The sequence below is a fragment of the Mastigoproctus giganteus genome, chromosome 4 (genome assembly GCF_048544385.1).
Source record: "Mastigoproctus giganteus isolate SK-2022 chromosome 4, ASM4854438v1, whole genome shotgun sequence".
In the NCBI taxonomy this organism is placed as follows: domain Eukaryota; kingdom Metazoa; phylum Arthropoda; class Arachnida; order Uropygi; family Thelyphonidae; genus Mastigoproctus; species Mastigoproctus giganteus.
In genome coordinates this window covers 211,333,220-211,347,668 of record NC_143578.1, presented here as the reverse complement: position 1 = coordinate 211,347,668, position 14,449 = coordinate 211,333,220, and the positions used below count along the sequence as shown (strand labels likewise).

The 14,449-nt window shown below is 33.8% G+C and overlaps 1 protein-coding gene across 1 annotated transcript in view; it reads right to left on the bottom strand.

The window, feature by feature from the left end:
* Positions 1-14,449, bottom strand: part of Ublcp1 (Ubiquitin-like domain-containing C-terminal domain phosphatase 1) — an 82,903-nt gene that overhangs the window by 18,791 nt on the left and 49,663 nt on the right. The window contains exons 4-5 of the mRNA XM_090372034.1: positions 11,378-11,514; positions 6,931-7,044 (exon numbers count right to left, since the gene is read on the bottom strand). Of these exons, the coding sequence (XP_090228160.1) occupies positions 6,931-7,044; positions 11,378-11,514 (251 nt within the window). The remainder of the gene's footprint in view (positions 1-6,930; positions 7,045-11,377; positions 11,515-14,449) is intronic.

Sequence of the window (14,449 nt, the reverse complement as noted above, 5' to 3'; positions counted from 1 at the left end):
CCAGTAGATAATGAATAGGCTATAGAAATGTAAATAATACACCTAATTTTTTATTAATTCTAATTTATTTTGTTTTAATAGAATGAATCAATCAAAGGTAAAGGTAATCGAATCAACGGTAATCAATCATAGAATAAATGCACATTATTATTGTTTAAAACTCGAAATTGTATGCAATGCCTCTAAGGTAATCAATCACATTATGATTTTGAAAATCTTGGACTATTCTTTTGATTCTAGCAGAAATTGCAGCATATTTCTTGTTCAATCAGAAAACCACTCCTGGCTACACGCCAATAATTGAAGATTGTTACTAGTGGAAAAAATAAGCATGCGACCCGGGAGCAGTTCGTCCTGAGAATCATACATTAAAACTGTTTAATAGATTTGATAATTGAGAGCTATTAAGTGCTCGATAATTCCTATATTCTATTATATTATAAATCAACAGGGATTACCTTTATTTTAGATATAGGAAGCTCCTTTTCCAACTCTCCTAGTCCAACTCGCTAATAATTCTTGAGGATGGCGATATCAATTTTGCAAAACAGGTGGGACATCTTCCCTACTGTCAGAACCGTAGTGTTCAGACCGTGCGGTCTCAACAATGAGCACTCAAGACTTCTGTCTTCAAACACCATACCTCTGGCAGCAAGGAAACCATTACGTGGATTGGCATAAAATTAGATTTTTGAAGGTCTAAACTGTTTAATAAATATAGACCGATTATTTCTTTTGGTCCTGTAGCTGGACTTCAGAGTTAAATTTAGGGGTCTAATAAAATTGGATATGGGGGGGGGGGAAATTATTCTTTACATTCCTTAAGTCAGACTAGAACTTTTCGGGCGTCATGTTCACAGGAATAGAGTAACTCACAATTAATCATTGATATCGCCATCCTCAAGAATTATTAGCGAGTTGGACTAGGAGAGTTGGAAAAGAAGCTTCCTATATCTAAAATAAAGGTAATCCCTGTTGATTTATAATATAATTAAAAACTGTTGTACATTGCCATCGATAATAATTTCTTGATAATTTTGTGGAATTACTAGGTCCTGGAGATTGCTCGGTAAAGCAGAAGTACCATTGTTGCATCGAACATGACGAATGGTTCGTTTAAGTGAATCCTTTTTAGGAAGTAACGCAGTAACATTGGTATGAGCCTCTGCAATAACTGATGCAACAATTTGCTGTGGCCGTTCGTTCGTGGTTGTTGCATGTTGCCGTATTTGACCAATCAATTGCAATGCTTCCGACCTTGCAGCTTGAGCTGCATGGTTATGTTTAGTTTTGGCTTTCACAACTGGGCCTTCCAAACTCTCTGTCCAAACACACCCTTTGTAGGTGGAACGTTTTTGAATTGAGCAAGAGTCCACTCTGTATCTTAATTCTCTGTGGAGGCGGTGAAAACAGCAAACGCACGCTGTCGATTGCGCCACGAAATGTGAGGAGAGCCAGATGCAGGAACTTTTATTGTTTGAATTTAGACAAATCAGAACAAGATTCACTTGTTACAGAAAAGACTCCTATAAGATTAGTCACTGTTCCCTCCCCCACGTCCGTCACTAACCACGTGACTATCACCCTCGTGGTCGAGTATGTATTCTTTCCATTGTGAAAGGATTAACAGTTCCAGTTAATCCTTTCACAATGGAAAGAGAACCCTGAAGACAAACAAAATGGGGGAAATTAGTTTAAAAGCTATGTGACAATTTGTACACGAATGTCATTTTGAAAATTTGTTCGGAAAAGTTAGAGTTATCAGAAGTTCAGTTCGAGTAATCCAGAGAGTTTAACATGGAATCTCTACTAAAGGGGCTGGGACTTCAATAAAAATTCGAGTTATCGAGAGTTGACCGTACAGTATTTGCATTTCTGTAGCCTATTCATTATCTACTGGGGGCAAAATGTGCGAGGCAAAATGCGGGGGGCGAAATGCGGGAGGCCACTTTTCTGTAAACCCTGTGTGACACCATGTCTCTGATATCCCAACAATATCTGCCTTTGATGTCTTGACTAGCACTTCAAGCTCATCAAATTTATTCACTATACTCCTAGCATTGGTGTACATGCAAGTATACATGCATCTGTTCCTGCTCCTAGCCACCCTAACACAGCCCATGTATTTACTTGTTCCACTATGACTCCCAGCAGTACTGGAAATCTCCAGCACCTTGGTTTACAGGCTGCTGCTAATTCTAATAGAAGTAGTGCAAGAATCACTTTTGCCTCTGCCTGTGGCCACTGTTAACCTTTTAGTCTGTGTATTCCCCCACGTTAGCAGTTTTCTGACCCAATTAACACTGCCTCGATAGCATCAGTAAATATTATTAGAGCAAATATTCTATTAGAGCAAACATCAGCAAATATTTCTTAGAGGTATATAAATATACCTCTAAGAAATCATCCTGTAATAAAGGTTAAGTGAAAATACTATTAAAATATATACATAAATTTATATAGGTAGTTACTAATAAAAAATACTAATCAAATTTATGTTTATATTTATATCCTAATTCACTTGTACTTGATTAAAGGTGTGTTACAGGCAGAATGTTAATAATATTTATTAGCAAAGAATATTATAACATATAAAATACAGCTAGCCAAATGGTTTATTATAAATAACCACTAAAAAAAAAAAAGTATGAACTACATTAGCTTCTACTCTTCCATCTCTCTTGAATTAACTGAATTCACTGTGCCTTTTCTTTGCATTTTGCATGACTTTTTTGGTTAGCCAGCTAGTACTTGTTTGAAAACCAATATTTTCTTTTATGTGTTCAGGTGTTAAGTATGATTTTTGTTATATTATGTATATTTCTGCCTATTATCTCTATCTCCAGGATGTGTGTTTGTTATAGCTATGGAACTATTTGATCTGCCCAAAGGTAATTTGCTTTAATTTCGGAAGGGGTTGCATGTGTTTGCTGATTGGTGAAATTGAACATATTTTGGTACAGCAAACCTTCTAGTGCTTCTTATTTGATATTTTCCTGGAATCCAGGCAAGCTTCTCAAAGTTCTGGCCATGTGCTGTCGATGACAGGTCCCTCTTTCAAGTCATTAAGCCACCCTTCAAAAGAGGTTTGTTTGTTATTTGGTTTTTAGGAGCATTAGCAACTAAGGCCATATTGCTCTGGGATATGCGGTAGTCATTCCCTGACCTTTCCGCATCCTCCATATTTGGTGGTGACGGGCTCGAACCCCGGTATAATCAAGAAGCGTGTGCTATGCACTGCTGCTCCTTCCCACCTGGCTACGGAGGAGCCTCCCTTCAAAAGAGGAAAAACTCTTGAAGGGCAACTAAGATACTAATATTATTTTTACACTATTGAATTTCTTGAAGATTAGAGTGAACATTTTCCTTTCATATATTCTTAAGACCTTGAGAGTGAGATTTTCAGTAAGAAATATGCCACTATTAACAAGGTTTTTGATATGATACCTGCATCAAGTTATCTGTCCCTTTTTGGTTATAGTTACTGCACCAAATTTATTGTCAATGTGTACCTTCTCTATGCCTGACCATGTGGAACCTCCCCCATATGAATATTGTCTTGTATAATCCAAATTTCTCATCTGCACGAGCCTATGAATTATATGTTCATAAAGAAAATAAGCACTTTGATGCAAAAATAGCTATACCATGACAAGCTCTCCACAATTAGTTATTAACGTAGTCCAACTTTTATAATAAACATCCATGTCTCATATACATGAAAGAAATATGTAGAGTTACCAAAGTTGCTATGGAGGTATGGAGGGAAGAGAAAAAAAAAGAAAAAAGTTTTGGAATAAGAATTAACATCATAGTTTTATCATTAGGGAAAAGGAAAAATCACACTGAATTATTTCAGTATATTTTTATATCTGCAACTGATGATAAATGTATAAAGGAAGAAAGAAAGAAAGATTATACATGGATATCTTTCTTCCAGGCTTGCCAAATATTTGTCATTTATTTGTGAATGAATCCGTAATACATTCAAAACGAATTTCCCTTCCTTTTCTTCATCAGCCAGCATTTGAAATGAGCTGGAGATAATTAAGTCTTTGAAAAATCATCTTCTCAACTGGAAGCTAGTTTTAAGGCATTTATAAAATTTACAGGTAGGAGAGGATGTTAATATTTTTAATCTAAAAGAAACTGCCAAACCAGATTGGACAGCACAAAGAACAGTGGTCTCTAAAAGTTTTTAACAAAAAAGACCATTAATGCTTTCCTTTAGTTACTAAATTCATCCAAGCAGTGATGCTTGAAGGAATAAGAATACTTTATTTAAAACTCATGGCATTGCAAACAAGTTATATGAGATTAAATTGAACATTGGCAGTCTAGTCTGCGCAGGAACTGTAAAGAGGAAGTTGTTCTATCTTGGCTGCACATAGGACACAGTCATCTGACACACTCCTTTCTGCTGAGGGCTGATGACCCTCCTATGTGTGAGCAATGCAACACCGTTTTAACTGTAAAACATATTATATCTGACTGTCCCAGTTTTAGAAATGCTCGTTTTAATGCTTTTACCCATCTGACTGAGCCATATACACTCAGTCAGATTTTAAGCAACAATGACCATGTGTCAGCAGTTTTTATACTATAAAAGCAATTAAAATATACACACTTATATGAAATATTCAATTTATTTTTACTCATATACTGATTTTTATTTATTGATATCTATATATACAAACTTTCTGATGAGGTAACCTTTTTAATGGTTACCAAATTACTCATCTTTTTTGAATTTTAAAATGTCATGACACAATATAACCTTGTCGTTTTTGTGCCATAAAAAAACCAACCAACTTTATTTAAATGCAAATGATGAGAGTAATTTTATAATAAAAATGCAGCTTTTGCATTTTAGGTGGCCATTGAATGCATTAAGACACAAGGTTTATATGTTAAATATTGTAAATGTTATGTACCAAAATATACCCTATTTATTTTTTAAAAAAGTTGTCTTGCGTATTAAGAAAAAGAACACTACACAATTAATGAAAATAGGGCTTTCCAAGGACATTCAAATGCCTTGACTTGTTCATATTTCAAGGGAAATATGAACAAGTCAATACTATGAACATACTAAGACTTGGACATACTAAGCAATTTCCTTTTTTTTTTTTTTTTTTTTTTTTAAGAAATACTCTTTCCTTAATCTTAAAGGGAGCATAGGAACTTTTGGGAAATAAGAAAGTGTTAAAAATTACACTTAAAAGTGTCTACAAGTCTATAAGAGGTGGAAATTTTTTGTAGAGCCAAACAAGAGGTTCAAATATAGTGTTTTATATTTCTGAGATTAATAGAAAAAAATGACAATACAACCAACTGTTTATTGAGAGTTTTCTTATTTACCTAGCTCAATGTAAGACTATATTTACCAAATGTCTAGTTTCTGAAGCTTCTATCAAGCCAAGACGAGAGCTAGTACACCTGGAAGTTCTTTAATGGAAAATACCTCAACATGCTATGAGCCTGCCTGCCCACCCTCTCTGCATAAGATAACTGAACAACTGCTTCATTAATAATGCTGGCCTTTATTTCTCTGATGCTGACATGTGGTTTATTGATACCTTATTCTCAAAGAACAGAAGACTGCCAAAATTACTTTGGACTATTAACCCTGCCCAGGGCATGTAAGGCAGAGTTCTGCCGTTGTGTTTTTTGTTCTTTTAATTCAAAAAAATATATTTCTCTAAGGAGGCTCGGTGGGTTCAGAGAAATATATTTTTTCAAGAAAGCCCGAACGTTTTAAAATTTCTAGCAACCTGAATATTACTATTCAGATTACATTTCTATGTAAACTACAACATGTTTGCAAGTCAGAAGTGTAATGACAACTTGCAGTAGTAAGACATCATTTATAAAAAACAAAAACCCTTAAATTTGTTCCCATGTTATCGTCAAACTAATTCATTTAAGAAGCATGGGAAGGAAACATTTCAGTCATACTTGCACAAATTTTCACTGTTGAAGCATTTAGCAGCCCACAGGTAGTGGGTGACTCCATCCAATAGACAGTCACTAATCAAAACATGACAGTTTGTAATAAAAAATTAAAATATTTTTCTCCTGCACCTCTTACATAAACTACAACTAGTCTGTAAGGTGGAGAGTGTAATGAAACAGCTTTTTCTTTAGACACTTGTAAAGCAGGCAAATGAATACACCATAGACTTGGCGACCTACAGGTGGGTTTGCCCTGCCCATAAAACTAGACAGCAATCTGCCAGTAGGTCCTTCTACCCAATGAATAATCACTGAACAACCCACTGGTGGGTTGCACTGGCATGAACATATTAAACTAAGCACATCATTTTGTTGATAACCCTTCTGATTTTAGAACTTGAAATGTAACTTTTCGTTTAACTCATGAATGATTATTCAACATGTGGCGAATTTAAACTAGATTATGCTAAATGCCTATTAGCCACAATTTCTCTGTGTGTGTGTGTGTGTGTGTGTGTGTGTGTGTGTAATTTGTTTCTATTATCACAATAATTGTAGAATTTTTGAATGATATAGACAGTTCTCTGTTCAGAGAACTGTCCATATTGTATTCTTCTGAGTATGCTAAAATTACAATAATGGAAATTTAATATCTAATATCAAATATAAGATGGCAACAGCCCAAGTAATCCATATCAGAATGCAATACAAGTCACTTAACATATTACTTTGGTACGGCAATTCCTGATAATGCAGTTTATATAACACTGCTCAATTATTAAATATTTTATTCAAATTTATTATGTGTTATCACAATAAACTGAATTAATAAAGGAATAACAACACTAGCACAAAATCAGCTTTTTTTTAATGAATTCATGAGATACTGAACTACGAGTGCTATTTCCATTTTACTATTAAGATATTCATTTATTCTTCACAATATCAGTAAAGTTGCTGCAGGAATTGATTTACCTTTAATCCATTTTGGGGATTCATTAAAAAGTTCCTTCGGACATCATCAAACATAATGGTGTTTGTACTATTGAATTGATTAAATTTTCCCCATATCACTCCTAATGGTTTTACCTATAGAAATACATAAGAAAACTAAACAAAAGTAAAAAAAAAAAAAAAAATGTTTACTATGCATCAGACAAAACAATCGCACTTCAAATCTGCTTCATTGATTGAGGGTAGCTTTTTTTTGGGAATGAAGTATTTAAAATTATAAAATAAATATATAAAATTATATAAAATTTCCTATAATATAAAAATCACTATTGCCATGGTCAACAATGAGATCATTTAAAATATATACACTAAGCAACAAAAACTGGGCAACGTGTTCTGTTTTTCAAATTTCCTATGGCCTTGTGCAAATGTTGTGTGCTTCATATGAAAATTTATATCTCCTTTACCAAAATGCAGATATTATATTTAATTTAACTTCAGCTCATACTGCTGGCAAGGCATCATTGACTATGGATGAGTGTTACATCATATTTGTCAACTGCAAGGAACAACAGTATCAGAATGATGAAATTACGCAATGAAGTAGAATTTTTCTACCAAAAAAAAAAAAAAAATCCCAACATTCACACTTTTCCCAATGCCAAAAAATGTGGCCATCCATTTCTGCTTTAACCAGCATTACCAAATTCTCAGCCTTTGTCACATCAGAAGGTAATTTTTTAAACAATCTACAACATGCTGCCTGAAGATAAACTTCACAAAATGCAGCCCTCTGTTATTTCCTAAAATTCTATAATTGTGCCTACTGGCTCTTACAAATATCTCTATCTCTCTCTCTCTCTCTCTCTCTCTCTCTCTCTCTCTCTCTCTCTCTCTCTCTCTCTCTCTCTCTCTCTCTCTCTCCCCCTTCATTTTAATGATGATTCCTTGTAGGGCCTTATACAGTTCAGTCAAATGTATAAGACACGTAATCCTCCCCTCCCAAAAATGTCTACTTGCCAATCTTTGCAGCCTGATTAGTGGACTTGGGTAGCAACAAGTTAAAGTTAAATTAGAAGTTATCATTTTTGATAACTTTTAACTCAATTTGTTACTTTTTTCTACACTTACTAAGTAACTTAATAAGGTTGAAAAAATTTAGTAAACTTAATGGATTTCATGTTAAATTAGTTTAGAAATAATGTCTTACATTTTTGAAATTTTTTTTTCCTTGAGAAAATATATCTAACCAAAAAATTTATATATAAAAAAAAAACAAAAAACAAAAACATTATCAGAGGATTAGCTCAAATATTCCAAACAAATGTGAATATTTTAAGTACAGCAGGTATATATTTCAAGTGGAGCTATATAATCTACCACAAAGATTACCAGGATCCCATAAGCCAACACATTATTTGCACACAAACTGTTAGTTCCTGTTCATAGCAAACACTCCACTACTATTTTAGATGTAAATAAAAGTTGATTTCTAATTTGGAATCATCACTCAAAACAGTATCAATTTGTACTTTGTACAAATGCTAATTATTCCATTCTCCCCCCCCCCACTCCAGATTGTGGGTATGTGAAATAAAATTCTATCAATGACATTTTAGAACAGTGCAGGAAGTTAATTCATTCCTGTATAAAAATTAACTCCAAAACTTCAGGGTTAATTTTTATACAGTAATGAAAACACTAGAAACTTGAGCATGAAAGATACAAATAACATTCCATATTTATTTTCCAGAAAAAAATTCAGTCAGTTTTATCAGTTTCCCTGCAAGGAACAATGACACGTTGTCAATAACTCTAAGCACCATACATTTAGAAAATTTTACATACACAGAGAATACTGTGATATTTTTGTGTGAAACTAATATGAAATTTATGTGCAAAACTACCAAAATTTATTTATATGTAACTTTTATTCATTGTGCAAAACACTTTTGTTAACTAATTATAGTACACATTCTGCTAAGATGGCACTACATTCAAAAGAAATGTACTTAAAACAAATTAATATCTTTATCAAAAAGGGTATGCTATCAATTTAGTAACAAGGTTGCAATCTATAGTTCATTGCTGGTTTAGAGATGGCCATTAACAATACTGTCAGATCTGTTTAGCACAAAACCAGTATTACTAGATACTTGTTTAATTTATGGCAGGCTTGTTTCTGAGAATCCAGGGATTAGGTTTAATTTGTGAATATAAAATAGAATCATATAATTAACCCAGGTCTTTTTCATTCTCCACTGCTCTGAGTGTGATATGTTAATCTGGTATTACTGCTCCCCATATGAAGCAGTAATACCAGATGACACAAATGTTGGCACGATTAACAATTATGCCAACATTTGTGTCATCTGCAAACTTAGACATTAAGCCTTACATGCCTTCATCACTATCATTAATAAATATTGAAAACAACAATGGGCCAGCACTGATCCCTGGGGACTATACTAATAACATTAGTCCAAGAAGAGCGGTGCCTACTGATAACCACTCTCTAACTTCTCCCACTCGACTATCCCTTTACATATAGCAGCAATTTGCTCTTAATGCCACACTGCTCCAATTTGTATAGCAGTCTTATGAGCAACAATATCAAAAGCTTTTCTGAAATCTAAGTGTGTAATGTCAAAATTATTTTTTGCATCCAGTTCCTTTGTTATTGTGTTAAAATATCCAATATGTAATATGTTTATGGTCACAAAAGATTGTCCCTTAACAAATCCAGGCTGTGACTGCAGTATAACTACATTCCTGTCGAGATGATCCTGTATTAGTTCTTTAATCAGTGACTGCATTATTTTTTTTCCTGGAATAGAAGACAAGCTAATAGGTCTGTAATTACTCATGGGGATACATTTGCACATCTCCAGTCCATAGGGACTCCCCTGAATCCAGGGAAGCTCTCATAATCTTGGCTAAAGATTTGCTTACCTCTTTTTGCTGTCTACTTTAATATAACTGGATAGATCTCATCCATTCCAGATGCCTTTTTTTAATGTTTAGCTTCAACAATTTCTCCTCCACTTTCCCACCTCAGTTATCACAAAACCATTTGGCTCCCTGTCAGAATTTGGCTTACTTCTGGCATTCCCATCCCTAAAAAATTCCTGTGTGAATGTAGAAGCAAAATACCCATTCAGTTTATAAATAACCAAGTAGGATCATAATAAAAAATTTTCAGTTATGCCCAAATATTTCTTAATTTAATGGTGAAATCCTTTCTGAAACTTAAATATTACCTGTAATTGGGACAGCATGCAAATTACAGGAAGATGAAAATTTAACTACCACTAAGGTGGGAGTATTTAAATTTTCACAGTTCAGAAACTGCTGGTAACTGACAACTTTATCAAGTTATAGAAAACTAGAACTTGCTGCAGTGGTCAGTTTCTGGATTATAGTATCAAGTTCAGAACTTCTCAAAGGAAGTCCAGCTAATGTGAACAGACAGACCAAAATCTAAGTATGTGAAAACTAAAATATGGGATATCATGTGAAATGATGCTGTGCTCACATTAAAAAAAAAGGTTGCCCATTCAAAATCAGCATATTTCTCAACAGAAATATGGTATACACTAACTCTATCATATTTCTATTCAGAAAAATTTTTCACCATTCAGTGTTTGTTATTGTTTATTTGGTTTCTAGGAGCATTAGCAACTAAGGCCATATTGCTCCGGGAATATGCGGTGGTCATTCCTTGACCTTTCTGCATCCTCCGTATTTGGTGGTCACGGGCTCGAACCCCGGTCTAATCAAGAAGCGTGTGCTATGCGCTGCTGCTCCTGCCCACCTGGCTACGGAGACGCCACCATTCAGTGTAGTCACTCCTTTAATGCAAGTGTGCATTCAGCTATGATGCATTTCTTCTAACAATTTATGACTGAAATGAATCATATTCCATATACTTCGTAGATGCCAGAAGAAATATGGAAATAGTAATTCTTGAAGCACTTTATGAGACCATGATCCAAGAGCTATTGTTTTGTTGTTTTAGAAGTTTCTGATGTACATCAACTACTGTGTCACAGTATGTCAGTTTATATGGTCTTTATAATATATGTATATAAGTGTGCAAGAATCACTAACTGCAAGAAAGAATAACACAAAGAGAGCAACAAGAGAAAGTAAGTTCTCTGATGCACTGCTATGTGCATCTCGCCAGAGTGGGCTGAGGGCCACAGGCCAAGTTTGCAACAGTTATGCACAAACTATGGATGATACTCAATGCTGGTTATTATGGCTGTTAAAAAGTATGCAATTGAATGGAAATTCAAAAATATAGTTGATAAATCATTTTTTGCTGAGGGACTACTGCATTCAAAATGTATCAGACATTTAATATAACTTCTGCCAAGAAAGGCTAGTTACTATTCTTGTGGTACTACTCACTTTTTTTTCATCTAAATTTTAAATTTAATATACAAATAACACAAAATAAACTCACATCTACCAGTCCATACTTAGGTGTATGAACACTAATCATGGCTGATCCATCTAGATAAAAGAGTATTTTGTAACTTGGATTGTCAGCAACTCCCAACTCTTTCATCTTTACTTCAATCCACTTCATACTTGTAGCAGCTAGAAAAACATTTAAGTGTAATTAAACAGAGAAATATTCATAAAAGAAGTTAATGAAAATAACAAGATATACATTTAGTTATAAAATAGGGTATTTGCTAACACAAGCTGCAAACTTCAGCTGGTTAACAGCTATTGGCAATCAGTGCTATTGTGAAGCTAACACAAGTTTTGAGATTTACACTATGTTTAAGATAAAATGAATAGTTGTTTTGAGAATCTCTAACACAACTACTTTGTAAGGGTGCACCAGTTCATATGGTCTTTATCATGTCTATAAAAGTATATTTAGGGACTGATTTATATTTGTGTAGGTTGAAAAACTAGAGGACACACTCCTACTACAGATTAATTACAGTTCCAATCAAAGAGGCCCTTAAGAATTCCTCAGTTTTTTTCACGCTCATCAAATGAGCAATAAGTGCTATATCCTTAAGTATGATACAATTTATTTAATACTTTGACTGCTCTTCCCCATCAGATGAACAGCTCAGTGCTGCACTTGAACAATTCAATGAATTAGATTAAGATTTTTTAATTAGATTTTTGAATTAATTTAAACTAATTTAATAAACTTTTTTTAACTCAACAATTTATAGAAATTTCATTTACCATTTAAATGGTAACTGCAAAAATCCAGTCATTAACAGGACTTGAATCTAATTTTTATAGAATAGGCTGCTGTCATCATGAAAATATAAACAGTCTTTTCATAGTGTGAAAAGACAGTGTTTTCATGATGATAAAATAAGACATTCTATAATAGATATTAGCAACCCATGGTACTGGCACCAAAAGAGAAATCTGAAATTAACCTGAGTGACAAAAGTCAATTTTATTTAATCATCCCAACAAGACACTGCAATGAGTTAAATTTAATTTTGAAATGAAGCCTAGTACCATTTTTTCAAAATAACAACAGGTAGTTTTGTATAAATAAACCCATGTAAAAGACCTGATTTATAAAATTCACTACTGGCACCAGAGGTGCCATAACAGTAAACCCAGCAATGTAAATTCCTGACCAGAATAACCACTAAAAGGACCATTATTTGTTCTATAAGTTTTTATTGAATGAAATTTCAAAAACCACTTGTTTTCTTTCACAAAGAGTTATCACAAAACCATTTGGCTCTCTGTCAGAATTTGACTTACTTTTGGCATTCCTATCCCTAACAAATTCCTGTGTGAATTGTAGATGCAAAATACCCATTCAGTTTATAAATAAACAAGTAGAATCATAATAAAAAATTTTCAGTTATGCCCAAATATTTCTTAATTTAATGGTGAAATTAAAGAAATCCTTTCTGAAACTTAAATATTACCTATAATTCAGACAGCATGCAAATTACAGGAGGATGAAAATTTAACTACCACTAAGGTGGGAGCATTTAAATTTTCACAGTTCAGAAACTGCTGGTAACTGGCCACTTTATCAAGTTATAGAAAACTAGAACTTACTGCAGCGGTCAGTTTCTGGACTATAGTACAGGTAGTTCTCGACTTTACGAGTTAATTTGTTCCTAGCACGCACTCGTAAAGCGAAAACTTGAAAAGCGGGAATTTATTTCCCATATACACAATGTTAAAAACAGGGGTTACGATTCGCGTGGAGTAACAAGTTTAAGAAGCTTAAAAAAAAAAAAGGAATGAAGAGAAGATTCTGAAAATTTATTTATGTTTTTTATACTACTGAATATTTCAGTGACGGAGAAATACATTTCACCATACAATTCCAGTTATCGGAATTTTCGCAAATGGAAGAAGATCGAGTTTACTATCCATTTATAATTGCTTGCAGTAACAGAAGAGTCCAATAAAACAGAAAGTGCAAATTGTTTTTATTGTTTTATGGTCAATGTGCTTTAGAAAAATATCACAAAGGCATTCAAAATTGATTCTTATAACGGAATATATGATAACAATGAAAGTGTAATGCATTTTAATTATTTAAATTGGTAACTAATACAATTTAGTTACCAATTTACCAATACAATTTACAACCACGCTCATGACCTTTTATATGGCTTTAAAGTCATGCTCGTGATCTTAAAAATGACATTTTAGAGAGATAAATACCTCGGTTATACAGCAAAAATTTCAACTTCCGAGATCTTGAAACGAATTACCAAAAAACAATGTGTTGTTGGGTTCACATTACGATATTTTAACGATACGATGGTGACTCTGGAACTGATTAATATACTAAAGCAGAGTACACTGTATTGTATAGCTATGCATGTGTGGTTTGGAAATACAGTATTTATGAAAAATTAACATTCATTTTTTGCAATTAATGTTCATATTTTTGATTTTTGTTGATACTTCGGAAACAAACTCGTACACCCGGAAACTCGTAAAGCGAAAATTCATAAAGCGAGAACTGCCTGTATCAAGTTTCATACACATATACAAGTTACATCATCACTAAGTTGTCAAATGCAGCACTGATGGAATGTTGGACCTCCTACCAATGAGATAGCAGCCTTCTCTGAATTGTAGCACACACCCCCTGTGCACAATGCAACAAAACTAACTACAGGTAACCCTTGTATAACATGGTAGTTTGGTTCCTACAAAATCTTGTGTAATGTGAAACCGTCTTATACGGGACTAAGAACCAGTAGAAAAAGGAGGGGGAGATTATGTTCTAAAAGCTAACAAAAATACACATTTTTTTTTTTTTAACTATTGGAAACTTAATTTTTATAGTAGTAGCAATAACTTAATATTTTAACTTTATTTTTATAATAGTAGTAACTTAAATAGTGGCACCTCCGTAGCCAGGTGGGAAGGAGCAGCAGTGTGTAGCACACGCTTCTTGATTAGACTGGGGTTCGAGCCCGTCACCACCACATACGGAGGATGCGGAAAGGTCAGAGAATAACCACCGCATTTCCCGGAGCAATATGGCCTTAGTTGCTAATGCTCCTAA